Source organism: Eriocheir sinensis, chromosome 21 (genome assembly GCF_024679095.1).
Source record: "Eriocheir sinensis breed Jianghai 21 chromosome 21, ASM2467909v1, whole genome shotgun sequence".
NCBI classification, from domain to species: Eukaryota; Metazoa; Arthropoda; class Malacostraca; order Decapoda; family Varunidae; genus Eriocheir; species Eriocheir sinensis.
The window spans coordinates 7559603-7580696 of NC_066529.1; the positions used below are offsets into that span (position 1 = coordinate 7559603).

Here is a 21094-nt window from a genome sequence, read left to right on the forward strand (position 1 = left end):
TGAGGAAAGGAAGATGCTTGAGAGACATAAAGAAATATAGCTTCCCACAAAGAAATATAGAGGTTTGTAACAGACTAAGTGAGGATGTAGTATCAGCGAAGAGTGTGCAAAGCTTTAAGGAAAAGTTAGATAAATACAGATATGGAGACAGGACCACATGAGCGTAAGCCCAGGCCCTGTAAAACTACAACTAGGTAAATACACACACCAGAATAGATTGGAAAGGTTAGGGCTGTTATCCTTAAAAGAAAGAAGTGAGAAAAGTGACGTGATTGCAGTGTTTAAGGTGATGAAGGAAATTGACAGATCCACATCTTTGTAAAGCTTGTACTAAGAGTATGTGGTGGACACCTCACCTGGTTTGCCCATTTTCTCCTTCGTGTTTTCACAGTCTCCCCTCTTAATTTTACAGTTCTCATTTATAAGATGTTTGTAATAACATTTGTTTTAATTAGTTGATTGAGAACCATTTGTCATTGTACTCCAATCATTTTCAGGTGTCAGTGGGAGTGCTGCTGCAGCTCTCCTACAGCGACTACAGGGGGTCAAGGGTCTGCAGGGGTCCATGATCACTACAGGGGCAGGGGGCAGGCCTGTGCTCCGGTTGCCTCTCCCTAACCCAAGTATCAGACCGCAGACTCAGGTGAGATTTAGCTCCTGTGCATTAAATCTTTCATAATCATCACTGTTTTCTTGATGCCAGCACTGATGATAGGTACAACTATTTCATACCATATGGAACACTGGTGAGTGGCAATGTAAGACAGACTGTCCTTGGCTGTGGTTGTGTATCCATATAAATTGTGTCTGGTGTTGAAAATACCCTTCATCTACAGTATTCTGTGATTGTCTTTGCAGTGGGTGCATTTGTCTCTAAGAGGAATACATTATTTCCATCCATGTAGAGCATTTTGCACATTTTGCATTATCTTCAGGATTTTGGCCAAATTTATTCATTTTTATTTTTCTCTTATTCATATAAAACCCACAAGGTTTATTTGCAATCACACACATAATTAATAGGAGTTTGTACACCCCCCAATACCCTTTATTGCTGGTATTAGAAGGGAGCAAAGTAACCATGGGTACATAATTTTATATATATATATATATATATATATATATATATATATATATATATATATATATATATATATATATATATATATATATATATATATATATATATATATATATATATAAAGGGTGGAATGGGGGCAGAGAAAAATCTACTTGTCTTAGTGCAGATGCTGCAGTATGGGAGTGAAATAAATGCTAGTTTGCCATAAGCAAAATGGATCCAGGAAGAGATTGATGGCAGTAAATATGCCTAGGAACATATTCAGGTATGTGAATGGTAAAAAGGATTGGCAATGAGGAAGTACAGGAGAGGTATGAAGTTTTGTGAAGAGCAAGTAGAGATAAGCATGCTGAGATCTTATGATCATCTTGGTGAAGTATGATGCTTTTTCACGTGAATATGGAATTTAAATTTCTTCCCAGGAAAGTAGCTACAGAAGCACTAGAACAAGATCTTTGTAGAATTGCACTATGCTGAGGCTGTTTGGACCAATGACAAACTGATGCCTAGCTCATACGCCTGTCTTGTCTCCCAGACAGGCTCCCTCAACCTCCAGATATATTAGTAACAACCTAAAAGCAATCTTTCTGATTTAAGTATCCAGTCACTTTGCATATGAATAATATAAGTACATCAGAATGTTTAGGTAAGACTTGAGAATTTAGCTGTGGTATATTCTACACAAGGGACCCTAAAGTGGTTGGCGGGGCAGTATTGGAGAATACTTGTTTGAAAATACAAATATTGAAGGAGTAAAATGATTACATAGATTTTACATAGAATCCCTGCTCTATCAGTCACTTTTTTCCTTCAAAAAGTGGCCATTGCTCAACTATTGTACCCATAGTGTAATATGTCAATGAATTTTTTATTTTATTTTTTCCATGCCTACCTAATATATCCCTTTGAAATAATGCCTAATTTAGTACAATATTAATTGGGGGTGAATTTCATTCGTACCTATTGTGCGAAATCAATGTGCTACCTTTTTTTTCTGCCTTTTAGTTGTGACATTAGAAGTGATTCAAGCTAAAGTAACTATATTTTTCAGCAGGGTTTAGGTCCAAATAACCAAGCCGCGGTAGCACACACTCCTAGCCCAGCAGCAACTGTTCAGCAGATGGTGGCAGTTTCAAGTCCAAGTCGTCTCAGTGCCTCCCCTGCACGTCCTGCAGCTCCACCCACCACAACACAGTCAAAGCCAACAACACGGCAAGAACAAAGGGAAATTGAAAAACAGGAGGAAAAAAAGAAGGAAGAAGATAGAAAAAGAAGCTTATTCTTTTTAGTATGTTTCCTTATGCTTAGTAGTGTTTCATATTGTACTACATATTTTACACTGTCACCACATTCTGGAAAACTTCTTCGTCAATTGTAATGTAATAATATTTTTGTAAGTTGAAGTGAGTACTTCATGATCATTTAGATTACTTTTTATTTATTATTTATTTATGTACCCTTTTATCCGTGGTAATATTTTTACCATGGACTTTATTTCTTACCGCAGAATGATCTTGATGAGAGAAGACGAAAGAGAAGGAAAGAAAAATTGGCTCTGATTGCAAAGCTCAACATTCGGAGGTGTCAAGCTTGCCCTATATATGGATCAGATCTGATAGAGGCTGTTACTGTGATTGATAACTGTGATCGCATTGCCTCCTCTCCAAGTGGGGGAGAATGGAATGGAAGGGGGATTATTCACAGCCTCCAAGCTACCACCATGCATCCTCGTCTTTATTGGTCTCAAACAGACACCCTCCATAGGATTGTGCATACACCAGAAAGTTGCCTGAAGGAATTGCAGAATATTACGGACAGATATGTGTTTTGCATTCCACCAGTTGTAGCACCAAGCATTAGTATGAGATTGTTCCATCCACCACCTTCCAAGTTATGGGGCGAAGACAGAACAAAGACACTCTTGAGCAAACAGTTGCTCTGCACCATGAGTCCGCTGCATCGGATTATGAATGCATCTGTCACACAGTTCCCAGACCCAAGGCTGATTCAATATGATTGTGGTAAGTCGTATGGTATTGGCCATACTAAGTTTTTTTTTTTGTGTGTGTGTGTGGGGGGCATTTTATGTCAAAACCAAAACCAAATTTTTTGCTGTGATTTTAGTTGACATTCTTCTTTTGGTTCATCATCCCCATTAGTACAGCCAGCCAGTACATATGGCTGTGATAATGGCCCAAACATAATAATTGCCACTGTTGTATAGTTTATATGACATCAATAATTATTATATGTCTTTAATGGTAACAAAACAGACTTGCCTCATGAAGATACCACACCATATGTGTATCAGTAAAAAATAAGCCTGTCAGCTGCACCTGATTACTGAGCTTCTAAGATGCAGCCCTGTCGCGCCCATGTAAAGGCTAAAATAGGGTTCACCAATACAGTAGGACTGAGGGTTGACTCGAATAGACTGTATTGGCTGTCATTTTGCAACGTTGCTGCTTGAGGCATCTCCATGGTAACAGCACTGCTTAACCCTTTGTTTACCACTTTTTTTATAGATTCAGTGTTACCTACTTCAGCATCATGTCAAAATGTCACGTCAAAATAACCACACCAGAAGTAATACCTATATAACATCAAATAGAATTATACCAGAGGTGTTACTAAGCAAAATACAGCCATGAGCAAAATATCCTGGAGATGAAGCATTTTATGTTGCCTTCTGGTGTTCACAAGATATATACAGGCATTTGGCATTCAATGGTCATATTTAACATAAATCAATCCAAACCTTAAAACCTATGAGTGATGGGTCATATATATTTTTTTTCCTTACCAGTAGGTATTGTGTTTGGACATTTGCCTCCAAAGAATACCTTATATTCTAATATTAATCAGTTTTATTATACATCTTCAGCTGTAATCATAAAAATTGGGAGACCAAATTGATTAATTGATGATTTTATGTAAAGGACCGTTATAAGCATTTCATTACATCTAGGATTTTCTGTATCCCTCTCATAATTGGAAAATGAGAAATAGGTAATTTGAATTTATTTTTTCACAATCTTTTGAAAATTTACTGCAGCCTTGTAAACTAAATCTGAACTCTATAGTGGTCAGAAGTAGGAATTCTTATACATTTCAGCTTTTAACTGATGTAATTTATCAGTGTTGATATTGATATCTGAAAATAATTTAATTTCCAGGGAAGTTGCAGACACTTGATAAACTGCTCCGACAGTTGAAGACAGGAGCCCACAGAGTTTTAATCTTCACCCAAATGACAAAAATGTTGGATGTGTTTGAGGCTTTCTTAAACTACCATGGTCACCTATACCTGCGATTGGATGGTACTACTAGGGTAGACCAAAGACAGGTGGGTTACTTATATTGTTGTATAGTGTTTGGGAAATTCTTTTGTTATGTTACTGCAAGTTGGAACATTTAGTGCTTGCCATTCCTTTTTTATTCTTTGTCTTCTTTATTTCAACATGTTCATTTGTGAATTGGGTTTTTGAATGTTATTGCATTATGCTACATATTTCTTAATTTTTTTTCCCAGGTTTTGATGGAACGCTTTAATCAGGATAAAAGAATCTTCGCATTTATATTGTCAACAAGATCTGGAGGTATTGGTGTGAATCTCACTGGTGCAGACACAGTTATCTTCTACGACTCAGATTGGAATCCAACTATGGATGCTCAGGTATTTCTTTGACCATCATGAAAATCAGTTAGCATCATTTTGAGTCTTAATCTCTAAAGTAATATGTCCATGTTTGAAACAAGAAGTAATGATGACTAATTGACTAAACTTCAGGGTTATTATTTTAACAATAATTGAATAAAGAGGGGGTGGAGATTACTTTGTAGTGATTGTGTTAATGTATTGTCACAATCAAAAGACATAATTTGAATCCCTCTTAATTAACTTCAATATTATGTTCCACCTAATGTGTGCCTGCTCTCTTCTACTTTTACCTTAATTATTAACACAAAAGATTTAATATTAGCTATTAAATAGGGAACCAGATGCTACCTAATGAATGACTTTTATTTGTTTTATTCTATTTTGATACAGTAGTGTTTCTTTAGAGAACATTCTCCTTAAGAATTTCTTATAGGAATATCCTTTTTTTTTTTTTTCTATCTTTCTTTTTCTTTTTTTTTTACAGGCTCAGGATAGATGCCACCGAATAGGTCAAACGAGAGATGTGCACATCTACCGTCTGATCTCAGAAAAGACCATTGAGGAAAATATTCTAAAGAAAGCCAATCAGAAGAGACTTTTGGGTGACCTGGCCATTGAAGGTGGTAACTTCACAACTGCTCATTTCAAAAAGGTAATGTGTATAAAGTATACCCAAATTTTAAGTTGTAAAGCTTTCTGGTTTTAGTCATATTGTGTAGTATATTTGTTATATCGATCATTATATCCATTATATATTGTGTGTTGTGCAATGAATTTAACTTTCAAATATTTCTCTTCTACCCCCCCCAACAGTCCACTATTCAGGATCTCTTCAATGTCAATGTCAACGAGAATGATGCCACCAAGCGGATGTCAGACGTCTTCGATAAAAGTAAAATGTCTGATGAGGTAAGAATATTTATTGCCTTTATTTTTGTCTTGATAGTTTATTAATATAATGGACCCTTGAATTTCATTTTGAGGTCCCCCCACTTATAACTAAGTTATTGTCATTGCTGGGTAGGCTACAGTGATGATGGAACTCAGTTATTTTCATCCATATATTTTAAAATTGTAACTACCATATTACTTTGACAAACTATTGATCATTTGCAGGGTAAAGAAATCTCAGAAGGAGAGCATGTCAAAATGGGAGCCTTTGAGTGTGCCTTGGCTGCAGCTGAAGATGAAACAGATGTTCAGGCTGCAAAGACTGCTAAGGCTGAGGCAGCGGCTGAGTTGGCTGAGTTTGATGAAAACATTCCAATTGAGGAGGGTGAAGGAGGGGAGGAGCTGAGCAAGGCAGAGCAGGAAGTGGCCACTCTCATGAAGCAGGTGAGATTTTCACATTGTATGGAACATAATTTTGGATGCATGGAGTTGATCGGGTAAGGAATATAGTGTGAGGGAGATAGGAAATATAGATGTTAGGAGAAAGGCATATAGTTAGAATATGTGTGCAGAAGTGGTATATATAAGGATATGAGAAGGATGGAGAGTACAAGGAGTGTAAAGTGTCTACTGCAGGTAATATGGGTTGGTTAGATTACTCAGAAAAATATCACTAGACACGGGGAAAGGGTGAGAATGTGGTAAAAGATAAAAGAAACAAGATTGCTGACCATTGATAGACTCAAATGGAAGAGGTTTGTAAGGTCTACACTCGACCCTCAATTTCCAGGACAAAATCCAGGTTCAGCAATTGTCGGACATATCCAGGAACCGATACGAAATCGAGGTATAAAATATAAATTATAAAGTATTGTAATCCTTGGATCAGTAATCGCTAATATTCAGTACCTGCCGCAGACTCTTATTACACTTTTTCCTGCACATTTAAACAGCACATCTAAGAGAAACTAAAATTAGATATTTGAAGACTTTGAGTGGGTTCAGTTCACACAAACTGGACAGTATCAGCTGAGCACAACAAAACGGCTACCGACAACAACAGCTAACAGCTCTCTCTCAATATCCCCTCAGCACATCTTATAGGTGACCATTCACCTGAAACTGCATAGTTGAATGAAACATTCACTGAAGGTAAGAAGGTGCAGCAAAAGTGAGACTGGCCACACCCATATAGCCTTTATTTACAAACATTGCCCACTCCCCCCTAACTTGCCGATCCTCCTGCACAACAACTTCTCGGGCCGTTTAGCTAACAGTGCAAGTTGTTCACTCTGTTGCCAAACATTGTACAACGTTTGGTGGCCATTTTGTCAACTGAACGTAGGGTTGAATTACATGTCAAGAAAAGACGCACCGTTTGGAGGCTGTCACAGTGTCCTCCATTTTGGGTGGTTAAACATATAAGAGGTTTTGCAGTGACATCATGAAATAGCGTCATCTGCACCTTGTGCACCTTCTGCTGGTGGTCACCTCCCCAGCAGAGTGAGCAGACGGACCATGTGTGCCCCATCCCCAAGTCACTACCCGCGGGCAAATGGCAGGACCTTCAGCATCATTTGCGTTAAGTGATTACGCAAGATCGCTGGAGAATGCTGCAAAACTAAGATACATAAAAAAATCAGTGCTTTTGGAGGTATAGCTGGCTGGCTGTCTGGTTGCCTGGTGGGTTGATTGGCTGGCTGATTGGTAAACTGACTGTCTGTCTAACTGACTGATTGGATGGCTGACTGGTTGACTGGATGACTGACTGGGTGGTTGACTGACTGGCTGATTGGTTGGCTGGTTGGCTGGTCAGTTGACTGGCTGTCCCTCTGCCTGGCCGATCTACTGTTGCTGACCAGTGATGCCCAGGTAGGCCCAGGTAGGCAGCACAGGCAGGCAAACAGGTGAGGGTAGGTGACGGCAAGTCACCTTACACTAAGCACTCTTGGTCACTTCCCTTCGTACACTTATATACTCCACCCAGCACTGAGCTCTGTCCCTCTGTGCACTTTGCCTCCACTGAATTTTCTTTCCTATTTTCTTCCCCTGCTTAAACGCCGCCATGCATGTTTACCTCTGCCAGTTCATGTAAATCCCGTTCCAGAGTAATCCCCTGCCACACAGTAAGCTAGGGGACCCGGGGCAATACCTAAATGAGTGTTACCTCATTTAATAATCTGATCAGTCTTGCCTGTAATATTTACCTCTGACAAAATGAGCACTCAGAGTCGAGATGAAGCAGACGGCCGCCAGTTTTCCCTCCTCACAGCTACTATCCACTTCCTCTGCTCTTCTGGATTCGCTGGAAATCTATAAAATGACACAGCATCTCCCCGTGTCAGTTAGAACATCCAACCACACAGCATACGTATCCCATGACGAACACACAGAGCACTTTTGCAGCCGCCACCAAGGTTTGCTTTGATAAGTGACCACCACCACTGACCACCAAGATGGCCGTGCAGGCCCACGCTAACCCCACACCCCCACTAATGACGTCAGCTGCAAAACCTCTCTAGGGAAGGGGGACTGACAGGACTGCAACAACTACCGTGGTATTACGCTGCTCAGAGTGCCAGGCAATGTGCTTGTCTATCTATTGCTGATCGTTTGTGGAGTCACTGGAGGTTTTGGTGAGGGCTCTGGAGGCACTACACAAAGAGGTGAAGCCCTTGGAACTCCAGGTCTCCTGGGCCAAGACCAAAGTACAGGTGTTTAGAAGCTTGTTAGATGAAAAAGTACAGTCTATTCATGCATGTGGTGAGGACATTGAGATGGATTGGCTTGACCCATGGTCTTATGGACTCACTCAACACAAGTATATGGCATTGTTGTTACCTGTGTCGAAGGACATAGATCCCCTTGTGCTCCCTGTCATACTTTGGCTGTGAGACATGGACACTAAATAGTGGCTTGGAGAGACATTGATACCTCTGGTAATAAGTGTCTATTCAGAATCACTGGATATTACTGGAATGACTTTGTGTCAAACCAGCAACTACTCATGTAAGACTGATTTGACATGTATTACCCACATAGTCCGTCAACACCATCTCCAGCTATACAGGCACGTGGCACACTACCCAGAAGCCAATTTTGATCATTGGGTTGTTTCTGTAAGAGACATTAGTGAGTGGAGGAGGCCAAGGAGACATCCACAGAGTTCATAGCTTGAGCAAGTCAGTTGATTCTGCCAGGAGGTACTTAGGATGAGAAAGGGGCCTGCATGGAGACTTGCTTGGAGGAACCCCCATCTTGGCGTTATGGGGTGGGCGAGGTGACACACCCCCTACCTTATGGCCCCATTGATTAATTGATTGAAGAATATCATATCATGCAAACTATATACTAATGAATTCTTTCTATATAAAAAAAAAATCAGGTGTTAAAAATATGAAATAAATAATGAAAACACTCATAACTATAAGCAGCTGCTCAGCTGTTAATTATAAACAAGCAGACAAAAATGTATGCCACAAGATGAAGCAGCTTATTGAACCAGGATGGTTTGTTGAGACACAGACAAACTTAATAATAATACACAATTAGCAAATAAAATTTAAGGAATTTAGCTACTCTGAACAAGAATACGAAGCTTAGTGAATTAGTGAACCTGTTATGGAGGTGATATGACTATCACCACTGCTGCCACAATAACAACACCCACCCACCTAGGGAGTAGGGAGTGTTGTAAACATTGACTGGTGAAAGGAATCTGTTGAATAGCCAGATTTTTGTTTTGATACCCACACTTGGGTAGACATATGTCTGACAACCGCTAGACTTAGCCGAACCCCAGATTTTTTACCTGGATTTTATTCTGGTTCGTGGATTTGACCAGGCATAGGTCTGACAATTGCTGGACCCCTGATTTTATCCAGAAAATACAATATCCAGGATTTTGAGGTCCAGGAAGTCTTGGGCTGAGTGTATTGGAGTAATTGAACTCAGGAAAAAATTACTGTCGAGCTTGGCGCCTACTAAAATAGCCCGTATAGCGCAGGAAGCACTTGAGTAAATGCCCGTAGCCAAGGAGTTAAGCATGTGAAGTTGAAAAAGAAATTGCCACAGACTTTGTGGTGCGAACCCAAGAGTCAAGTGAGATGTCAACGACTATGTAATTGAAAAAAGTTTATGTAATTTACAATACAGTAGCCCTTGAGTTACGACGTATGCAACTTATAACTGCTCGCACTTATGACCAGGCCAATAAAATTTGTAATACAGATAGTCCAAGTTACGCTGGGGTTCGGGACCAACAAGCCAGTCATAAGTCAAAATTTATATTAAAAAATAAAATGATATTATACGAATGTCCCGCCGCAGATAGAGCGAGCGACGTTTCTGTCCCTCCTACCCTCCCTCCCTAAACCAGGCCCAGCCCACATGAGTTTGCCTTGCCCTAGCCCTGCATTTGGGTGGCTCTTTTGTCATACAGCATTATGTAATGTTTCAAAATTGAGCTACCTAGTTTTGCCAAGATGGCAGCGTTTGCCAAACACCCCACCAAGTCAATGTGCTGGAGATTGTATTGACAGAGGAACAGTGTAAACAAAGGCCATGTCAGTAATATGAGTGGGCAGTGTCACCTCTGCTGCATCTTCTTACCTTCCATGAATGTTTTGCTTAACTATGATGACTGTATCCAGTAAACAGTTGCCTATAGGAGCTGCTGGAAGAATATTATGAAGGGGCAGTTTTTGTGGGATGCCATTTTTGCCAGCCAACTGGCATCTACTAGATTTAGTGGTAAGCTTGATAGGAAGAACAGGAACTCCACTTTCTACTTCCACTTCTTACCAGATGCTCTACCCACAGAGAGATATTTGACATCAACTTATTACATAACCAAGTATTGCTAATATTATTGGCCTGGTCATTAGAAGGGCTATAAACTGGTTGAGTAGTGACTAGTTACTGTAGCGTTAGGACCGCTTGCAGCTTGAGTTCCTTAAGCAACTGATGGGTAAGCATGGATGGGATGGCCCATTTCATCCAGCCTTCCCTCCTTCCTGCCTTACCCCAACCTGGCTGAGCCAACACATGAGGACTGCAGCGAGGAAAGGGGGTTGGGGAGTAGGAAGCGCTGGAACTCTGTGTAAACACACCGCTGCTCTTCTCATGGCGAGATATATGAAATGTCAACTCATTTCTGAACCAGATATTACTGATATTATTGGCTGTCCTCATGCACTGGCCCAGCATGGCAGTGGTAAGGCAATACGGGAAAAGGGTGGATGGGCTGGGTCCTTCCACCCACACTGTCCCCTCAGTTGCCTGTGGAACTCAAGCTGTAAGTATTCCTCACACTGCAATAACTAGTCACTACTTTACCACTTTATAGGCCTACATATGACCAGGCCATTAATTTTTGTAATATTTGATCAGTATTGAATTATTTCAAGTATCCTGCAGTGAGTAGAGCACCTGTTTGTTTACACAGTTCCCACACATCCTTCCAATCTTACCACTAGATCTATCAGATTGCAGTTGACTAGCAAAATGGCACCTCACAATAACAGCCCGATCACAATATTCCTGCACCAGCTCCTTTAGGCAACAGTTTACTGGGTACAACAATCATAGTTAAAAAGAATCATTCACAGAAAATAAGAAGCTGCACTGGCCACACATATATCTACAATGTGTCCTTTGTTTATACTGGCCCCCTGCCAACAAAACCACTCACACAATGACTTGGTGGAGTGTGGCTAATGCCACCATTTTGGCAAAACTTGGTAGCTCAATTTTGTAACATTACACAACTTTGCGTGGCTAAAGAGCCAACCAAACATAAGACTGCAGCAAGGTGAGCTCATGAGAACAAAGCCTGGTTTGGGGGGGGTGCGTAGGAGATACTGAAACGCCACTATCCGTGGCTGGACATTTGAATATTTTAATTTATTTTTTAATGTGAAATTCAACAAGGCCACTTCGACTTTCGACCGACCTGCAATCCCAAACCCCATCTTAACTCGAGGACTACCTGTACAGTTTAGAGTACATAAAGTTTTTTAATAATGCTACTTGTGATATTTTATGCTAGTTTCAGGTAAAAAATGCTTCATTGGGTAGTTAAGTAAATTTGCTATTTACGGAAGTCTGTGTCCCCTAATCCCCACAAATAATAGGGAATAGGTGTATATTCCAATGGTGGTATGAGGTTTAATCACTCACTTCCTCTACCAAGTTCTGGTCTTGGTCATCAGCTGTTCTTTGCTAGTTGAGACAGACTCACCAGTGGTAAGTAAACCCCATTGCATATTTAGGGCATGGTTAAATGAACCATAAAGATATAAATAGGAAATAACTCCTGTATACTGCACAGCTTTATAGTAGGTACCCAGTTGCCTAGCAACCAAGGGATATAGTCACCCACTGGCTGTTAGTCCCATTTGATAGGTATGTAACAATACATGCTGTACTTATTATCTTATTTTACTTATTTGTGATATTTGAATGGTTTAATTTCTTCTCGGTCATTTTCCAGCTAACTCCAGTGGAGAAGTATGCAATGAAGTTCCTGGAGTCGTCTGACGATGGCTGGGCAGCAGAAGCAGAACGCATGGCTGCAGAGATTGAACAGCAGAAAAAGGAGTGGGAACTGGAACGACTTCAGGCTCTGAAGGAGGAGGAGGAGCGGATGGCACACAATTCTGATGAAGAGCTCCTGACCTACTCATCAGCTGATGCACACAATCAGGTCAATATTAAGAACAAGAAGGGTGGCGAGAGAGGTCAGGTCAGAGCTGGTGGTGGTGGGGCACAGCAGGGGGGGCATACAAAGACTCAACCAACCTTTGACGAGTATACATCAACTGAATCTGACACTAGCCTTAGTGATAGTGAGGAAGAGAATACCAGTGACTCAGGTGATAGTTTGAGTAGTAGTGAGGAGGCTTTTGACACATCGCGGAAAAAGTTGAGAAGTGGAAGGCAGACGGAAATAGGAGACAAAATGCTTGACACTGACCCTGAATCTGTCTCACCACCTTCCAAAGTTGTGTTCAATAAGGTATCAGAGGACAGTCCACGCACAAGGTCGAGAGGGCGGGTCAAAATCAATCTGTGGACACTTGATGTCAATCCAGTTCTGCCCGGAGAGAGGCCAGTGCCTTTTAGCAGGAAACAGCTGGCCAATCTAAAGGAAAAGGGCTTAACCATTCCAAGGTATGAGGGGTCTGATTCCCCTTTTCATAGTGAGGACAGAAGCAGAAATAACAGTGGTCAAACAATGAATGGGGATATTGAAGGGGAAAGGGAGGAGGAGGAGGAGGGGGAAGATATGGAAGTGGATGTTGTAGGAGACTCAGGGGACTCTGTTAATGTTGAAGGAGCAAATAGCCAAGGAGAGTCACTTGAGGATGTGACAGGGTCTCTCAAAACAAACGGACTCACCCCAATAACAGTCCATAACGGTGTAGGATTGTGAAGTTCCTACTCGGTGTCATGATTTTTACAGTATAATTTATTTTTCTATTTTTCAGTAGTGTAATTTTATTGGTGCTCTGGTGACGTTACAGCACAGTTAAAGAGAACTTTTAATTAATAGCAAGAGATGGAAAAGAAATGTAATGAAAATTTTCTTAAACTGTGATGCATGTATATAATGTAAATTTCTTGTATATCACTTAATAAATGTCTGTCCCTGAAATAAGCTGATTGTTTTCTTGGTATACCAGTTATAAGGCCCTCAAAAGCTTGTTTTGGTGTCATGCTTATCCTGATATGTACTAGTGTAAACAGGCATTTGCTTGTGTAATACAATTTTCACCAATATTCATAATTATCTTTACACTGTTCCCAGTCCTTGAGACTTGGTTTATATATATATATATATATATATATATATATATATATATATATATATATATATATATATATATATATATATATATATATATATATATATATATATATATATATATATATATATATATATATATATATATATATATATATATATATATATATATATATATATATATATATATATATATATATATATATATATATATATATATATATATATATATATATATATATATATATATATATATATATATATATATATATATATATATATATATATCTATATATAGTTTCTGACCCCATGTTTGGAATGGCAGTGGCAGAAATAGTATATCTTTTTTAATTTATATTGCTGGCACCAAACTGGCTGGGCCTTGCCATACCAAACTGGTCTTTACCAAGAACTCATCAGCTTCAGGGTATGCATGGCAACCAACACTCAATTACATATGGGTGTGTGTGTGTGTGCGTGTGTGTGTGTGGGTGTCTCTATCTATATATATATAGATATATATATATATATATATATATATATATATATATATATATATATATATATATATATATATGTATAGATATGTGTTTATATATCTATATATATATATATATATATATATATATATATATATATATATATATATATATATATATATATATATATATATACACACACAGTAGGATCTCGCCAATAATGAATTTCAAAACAATGTTTTCAACAACAACGGCAAGTTAGAGTAGATACTGTGTTTCTATTTTTTCTGTAGGTAACAGGGAAAGCTGAGTGTTATGAAAGACTAAAGAGTAGTGGCATTTTTTGGAGGCAGCTGAAGGACAAAAAGAAAGCCTTTTATACCACTGCTTTTATAAAGAAAAATGGAGTATTCAAATGAGTCACACTTAGAGAACTGTCGCGATATTCCTCTCTTAAAAGTGTTCATATTGTTCAAATTGGAAAATACAGATGAGAAAAGGCTGTTAATAGGGTTTATAGAGTTTTAAAGGGTTATTTAACTCTTGGATGAGGAATTTGGACAGCAGAGGTGATCTAGAGGGGAAAGTTTTACAGCAGGTCTTCAGGAGTGGCAGAGGCATGCAGGTAGCTAGTTCAGAAGAGTAGTTAGCATAAAAATATCAATAGAAGATAGAAAGGGTTGCTATATTGCAGCAAAATTTAAAGGTAAAAGAGGAGGGAAGCAGATGAGGGGCAAAGTTTTTGACTCTTGTCTGAAAAAGGACAATGGTTGTTTTTATGAAATGTTAAACAAAAATCTTAAGACATTGCGATCATAGAAGAAGGAGAATACATTCCAGAACAAGTCTTAATGTGATGAAACAGGCTTGTTCTAGAAGATGCCCAGCCAAACATATCAACATAAAATCAGCCAGCCAGCTGCACCTCTGAATGCTGAACCTACAAGAATTACCATGTTTATTGCAAGCCAGTGGCAGTCCATGAAGATGCTAGTGTCCACCAATGCAGCAAGACGAATTAACTGGACTTGGGTATTCTGTGATTCCACACCATCAGCTTGCACATGTCTCATGTGTGGACAGTGCTGCACCCAAAAATTTCAAATGTTCTTTTTCAAGAATATTCTGGATTTCCCCGTCCTCTCTCACAGTTGGTCAAAATCACAGATACCAAGCATGCATATAAGGTAGGCCTACTGTAAACACTTCCAACAGGAAGGAAAGATAGATGTTGAAAGACAGAGAGGAAAATGTTTGACCTGGTATGGTGTCAGTGCAGAAGCAGTGTTAAGAACAATAGGAGAAACTCCATCGGGTCTGTAAGCCATCAGAGGATTCAGGTCAGAAAGAGCACAGAAATCATCGTTATTAAGAATTTTACGTAGGGAATCGTTAAGTCAGGGGTATGAGGAGGAGGAATATCCCCAAAATCATCCTGAGGAATTTACAGAAAAAAGTTGAGCAAAGTTCATCTTTAGTGACATGTGACAGCTGTAGAACCATCCGTATTAAACAAAGGTGTAAAAGAGGTAGTTAATTTATTTTTTTTATTTTTAGCTAAATACCAGAAGTTTCTGGAAGAACTAGGAAGATTTTCACACTTTCTATTGCTGAAAGAATTTTTGGTAAGTTGAAGAGATTTGGCTTAATTCTGGATAGAAATGTAAAGAGCAAGATTAGCAGGAATTTGAAGGTTCAAGCACTACTTGGGTGCTGCTGCTTTGTCTTGTTTTCATTCTTTGATAAGCTAAAGAAAACTTGGAAAAAATGTTTTCCTGAAGATAGCCTTGAAAATATAGACAAAGTTGTGTTATACACTGAAAATTATGATATTATGTAACCTCATCTGATTCAGCAAAATGGCAAATCAGGCAAGGCTTAGGAGCCAAGGGAGCCAGTATATTGACAGTGTACCTGTACTTCCATTCTCTTACTTTTGCAACAGTCGTTAATCATAAGTTAATGTTCTTTTTAAATCCATTTGCACTGAAACACATTACTCCTGTGACATTTTCCATCTTTTGCCTCCTTTTTCCTTATTAAACTAGTATTTTTTACACCCACAAAGGCCCACTAGGAGGTAGCCAGTCTTGCAAAATGTATGCAGTGAATAACAGAACCCTAGTTTGGGTGGTCAGTCTGGAAATAAGACCATAACTAACCAATGAGGCGTATATGCCAATAGGAGCGTCGCTTCATTCACCTGCCGCCTCCACTCCTGACAGGCCCCCTAATCAACCCTCCATGCATCCTCCTTTCCCATCTCAAGCCCCTCCAAGGAACAGTCAACTTGCCTCAGCCGTTAGTTACTTGAGCATCCCCTTGGTCTCCTCCACTCAGGGTTGTCTCCTAAAAAAACAACCCTCTAAGCAGGATGGATGTCTAGAAAGCATGCTACGTGCCCATATAGCTGAAGCTGGCGTTCATGGACTAGGCTAGTAACAGGCCTTAATCCAGTTTCATTAAGTTGTTGCTGACTCAACACGGTCATTCCAGCGATACCCCATGACCCTATGAAGGCACTTGGTACCAAAGGCATCAACACGCCTCTCCAAGTTCACTATTCAGTTTCAGACATAAAAAAAGTAATAGTGATTGCACCTTCCACTTCTGTTTTCTCCTGTCCATTTGTGTATATTGTAGATAAAAAGCATAGACAGAAATAGATCGATGAAAAATTTCATATTTATATTTGCAGAGCATATTTTATTTTAATTATCTTAAAGCATAGACAAAGAAATAGAGAGGTGAAAGATTTAAATATTTATATTTGCACACCATAATACTTAAATTTTGATTCTGTGTCATTGAGTTTTAATCATAACCATTTATACATTCTATATCTTATGTTTAGTTTACTTGTTTCAATCATAATTGAAATTAATATTAATCAAGTGGTATTCTCTTTACAGTTGTGGCTTTCTCTGTGTGGAAGGGAAGAAATGCCAGTAAGTATAAAGTTTATAAATCAGTTGATTTCATTGTTTATTTATTTGAATTATATTGTGAATCATGAAAGCCTTATTTGAAAGTTACTGTGATTACTGATTATTTGACCATCAAGTTCATATGTGTATCTAATGACTCAAGTCTGGCCAGTAAATGTGATTTCATGTTTTGTATTTTATTTTGATAATTGAATGACCAATAACCACATCAGGTTTGGCATCCTCCAACTCCACCTCGAGATGACAATGATGTATACATCGATCATTCCCTTGGATTCTGGTATGACTCTGGTATCATGCCAGAATCTGCTCTTCCTCCAGTCTATGTTAAAAAAGAGCACAAGAGACTAAAACTAGAACCAGGAGCTGTTGGTAAGATCTTTGTTGTTGTTCCAGATAGAACAGCCATAATATATTACAAGCTGAAATTGCTGCTAGATATACAAATCATTGTTTTAAAGCCACAAAAAAGAACCATGTAAGTTATTTATCATGAAAACAGCTTGCCACAAAAGTAGTGAATACATGCTAAACTTAATTTACATACTTTTTTATTTACTTATTTGTTTTTCTTTTTTAGGTGGATCAGGAGAGGGATCTTGTGGATTACGCCGTCCTCAGAAGCATCGCCGGGAAGATGCTGTTCATGCCCCTCGGTCTCTCTTTGATCGACCATCTCCAGCTGTTGTCAAGATCCGTAGAGACTTAAAGTTGCAAAAGTACAGGGGAATAATACGACCAAGCATTCCCTTACCGGGTCTCAAACCAGCTCTTTTAACTAAGCCTCCAACTGCAGAACCTGAGAACACCCCTGAGTGGGCTGTTCATGAGGACTGGGCTGTAGTGCAAGCAGTTCAACATCACCTTCAATTGGAACTGCCAATTAATCTTTTGGTTCTTTCCCCTGGCCACACTCCAAACTGGGATCTTGTTGCTGATTTAGTTAATACAGTCTCTCGCTGTTACCGATCTCCACGAAACTGTAGGACCCGATATGAAACAACCATTCATCCCCGGGAGGAGGGAAAGCTGCCTCCTGATGCTCCGCCCAAGAAAATATCAAAGAAACAAAAGTCTGGATTTTTGCAGAAACCTGTGCATGTAGGTATAGAAATATTTATCCTGAAGTTTCTATTCATTTATTCAAGATATACAGTTCTTAAATTCCATCTAGATATACACTTAACATGGAGCCATATAATCTAAATAAATTCTGTCACTGCTAATAGGCACACCTAACATCACCTCTTGAGTCAGAGATCAGCCATTGAAACGGACATCACTTCTGTTTTTAAAAAAATAGCTAATCAAAATTTCTAATTCTTTCATTTCAGAAAACCCTGCGTCCCATGCGAACCTCACAGCTATTTGCTCAAGATAATAATAGCAGCTTCTCATCACTGTACTGTACTCGTTTTGAGACCATCAAAAACATTGCCATGAAACGAACTCCAACTACCAAACCTCCACTTGTCAACCCAACTCATAAAAATCCCAAGCATGCTCAGGTTTTGGCAGAGTCAGGCATTCAGTATGATTGTCCCCTAAATCCTGGCCAAGTTGCTGCTAACTTAGCAGAACGAATTCAGAGGGCAAAACAGAAATCCCAGGTTGCAGCAGCTGAATTGGCTCAGCAGCAACAGCAGAAATTGCTCCAACAACAACAGCAACAACAACAACTTCAGCTTCAACAACAGCAACAGCAACAACAGCAGCAGTCACAACCACAACAGCAAATACAAGCCCAGCTCACAGCCACTCAACTTCAGCAGCAATTACAACAGCAGCAGCCCCAGCAAAATCAGCAAGGAGTTCAGCAGCAAGGTCAGCAGGGAGTTCAGCAACAAGTGTCTGTAATAGGAAGCACAGGGGCTCAGCAGGTTATAAACAGTGGATTAGCTGGCAAAGCATCAACAACAGTGGTGTTAAGTCAGGGCCCAGCAATGACAGTTGCCACAGTCACAGCAGCAACATCCACCAGCAGTGCTATCACTTCCTCCACTTCAGCTGCCATTATGGGTGGAGTGCGAACAGCCACAGGCACCACCAATATTGGCCGCACCACACTGGCCCTCCAGGAGTTACAGGTCCGCACATCAGGAAGCAGCCAGAGCACTGTTGTGAGTGTGGCTGGCCTCTCACAGCTTCAGGCTGCAAAGCTGACTGCAACTCTTCCATCTTCATCTGCACAGAAAGGTATGTTGTGGATTTGTAAGTACAGTAATACCTCCCACTTCCGACATAATAGAGGCTTTGGACCATCTTGATATGGAATAATATCTGGACAGGCCCTACCAACACAATATATACTGTGAATAGCACCCCTCCTTTAATTTTGGCAGTGTTCCTTGATCTCTTAGATGCAGTATTTTGACATTAAAAACCACATATGAATATCCAATGTAATGCTAAACACTAGGAAAAGGGTGGACAACCATTTCTGCTCAGCTGGTGGGTGAGAAACTATTATATATGCATGTCGAGAGGCCGGCTAGCCAACCTATTTTTTTTTAATATGTTGGCTGCCCCAAACAGCCATGTCAGACCCTTACTTCTGAATCCAGACAAGTAAATTCAGATACGGATATAGTAGAGACAAGGCACAGTATCTGGACACAGAGTATGTCCAATTACAGGATGGCCATGTATGGGAGGGATTACTGTACAACACTATTATGGAGATTGAGTACTGGGGTCTGCATGATCCACTACGTAAAATTCTAGTTGTTTCATGTGCTTCTGTTCTCTTCCCTTTACTTCAACAGCTCCATTTGTGGAGATAAGAATAAATCTTGATATACATCAATGCCTAACTTTTGTGTGCATCTTGACTTTCTATTGACTGTTGATGTCATGCTACTTCTCAAGAAATACTCACCAAACACCTGCATCCTCAAGTATCCTTCCCATAATTTCTTTGTAATAGCCTTGCCCAAGTTTTCTGTATGTATTTGAGGGTTGTTTTTCTACACAGCTTATTAATATGTATAACTTAATCATAGACAAGAGAAGTATTGTATGCCTATGAGTTACTGTTGCATGGCTTGTCTAAAAGAATGATGCTTTGACCATGAGTAGTCATGTTATTTACATCTGCTTCATAGGTACACTTTCTCTTCCAGCTGCACCAGCATCCCATACACTATGACCCATATCAAACCAAATTTATTGCACAGGGCACAAAATAAGTCACTTAAGCCACATATGTAGGTCCACATGTGTCAGCTATTGCTGCAGGGAGAGGCATCCTTAAAACCTGATTCCAGTCATTGTAGTGTCTCATGTGCATGGATAACACCTGTGGGTGGCCACCTCTATTCCTGCTTGTAACTCAAACTTTTCACCATGTGCTCAGTTTGCAGTTCCACATTTTTTTTTCCAGGACAATCCACAATAGCACGAAACTACTAATGTGAAAGCTTACAAAAAATATAATTTAGCATCTGGAAAGTGGAAGAAAACTGGCAGAGTGAGAAGAGAAAGCTCATTTTGTAAGAAATGAGATACATAATGTTCAATCAAAACTATGAGTTAAATTCAAACTCAGAATATTTAATGTAAATGACATTGCAAGATTAGTGCCTTTATATATATATATATATATATATATATATATATATATATATATATATATATATATATATATATATATATATATATATATATATATATATATATATATATATATATATATATATATATATATATATATATATATATATATATATATATATATATATATATATAAAGGATTCAAGCATTCATGTCATTGGAAGGTGGAAATACAGACAGAGGAAGGCTGTTCCAGAGTCTATCAGGAAATGGGATGAAAGGATGAAGATGTAATTAACTTTTGCAAAAGAGATTTGGACAGTTATGGGATGAGCTAGAGTAGAAAGTCGTATGCAGCTTGCCTGTGGTGGTGGTGGAGGCATTTTACTTAGGTGTTTCATAAGCACTTGTCTGAAGTTATTTTGTTGATATACAGGTGTGGCAGGAGTATCAAGACCCTTGACTCAAGCACAGCTGCAGTACTTGAGGAAGGAGGCCCAGGCCAGACTAGCACTACAACAGCAGCAGGGAAAAGTGGTTGCTACAGATTCCATCAAGAGAGTTCAAGTGAGTGTAGATTAAGTAGTAATATCTGTTGTGTACTTATTCACTGTCATAATTTTTTTTTCTCTCTCTCTCTCTCTCTCTCTCTCTCTCTCTCTCTCTCTCTCTCTC

At 39.2% G+C, this 21094-nt stretch overlaps 1 protein-coding gene across 1 annotated transcript in view; it reads left to right on the top strand.

Moving 5' to 3' along the window:
- LOC127001592 (helicase domino-like) overlaps window positions 1-21094 on the top strand; it is a 52860-nt gene that overhangs the window by 22129 nt on the left and 9637 nt on the right. Inside the window, exons 14-27 of the mRNA XM_050866387.1 lie at window positions 498-643; window positions 2133-2369; window positions 2589-3102; window positions 4258-4427; window positions 4614-4757; window positions 5227-5394; window positions 5556-5651; window positions 5859-6077; window positions 12127-12339; window positions 16832-16867; window positions 17080-17239; window positions 17448-17968; window positions 18202-19063; window positions 20856-20986. Of these exons, the coding sequence (XP_050722344.1) occupies window positions 498-643; window positions 2133-2369; window positions 2589-3102; window positions 4258-4427; window positions 4614-4757; window positions 5227-5394; window positions 5556-5651; window positions 5859-6077; window positions 12127-12339; window positions 16832-16867; window positions 17080-17239; window positions 17448-17968; window positions 18202-19063; window positions 20856-20986 (3617 nt within the window). The remainder of the gene's footprint in view (window positions 1-497; window positions 644-2132; window positions 2370-2588; window positions 3103-4257; window positions 4428-4613; window positions 4758-5226; window positions 5395-5555; window positions 5652-5858; window positions 6078-12126; window positions 12340-16831; window positions 16868-17079; window positions 17240-17447; window positions 17969-18201; window positions 19064-20855; window positions 20987-21094) is intronic.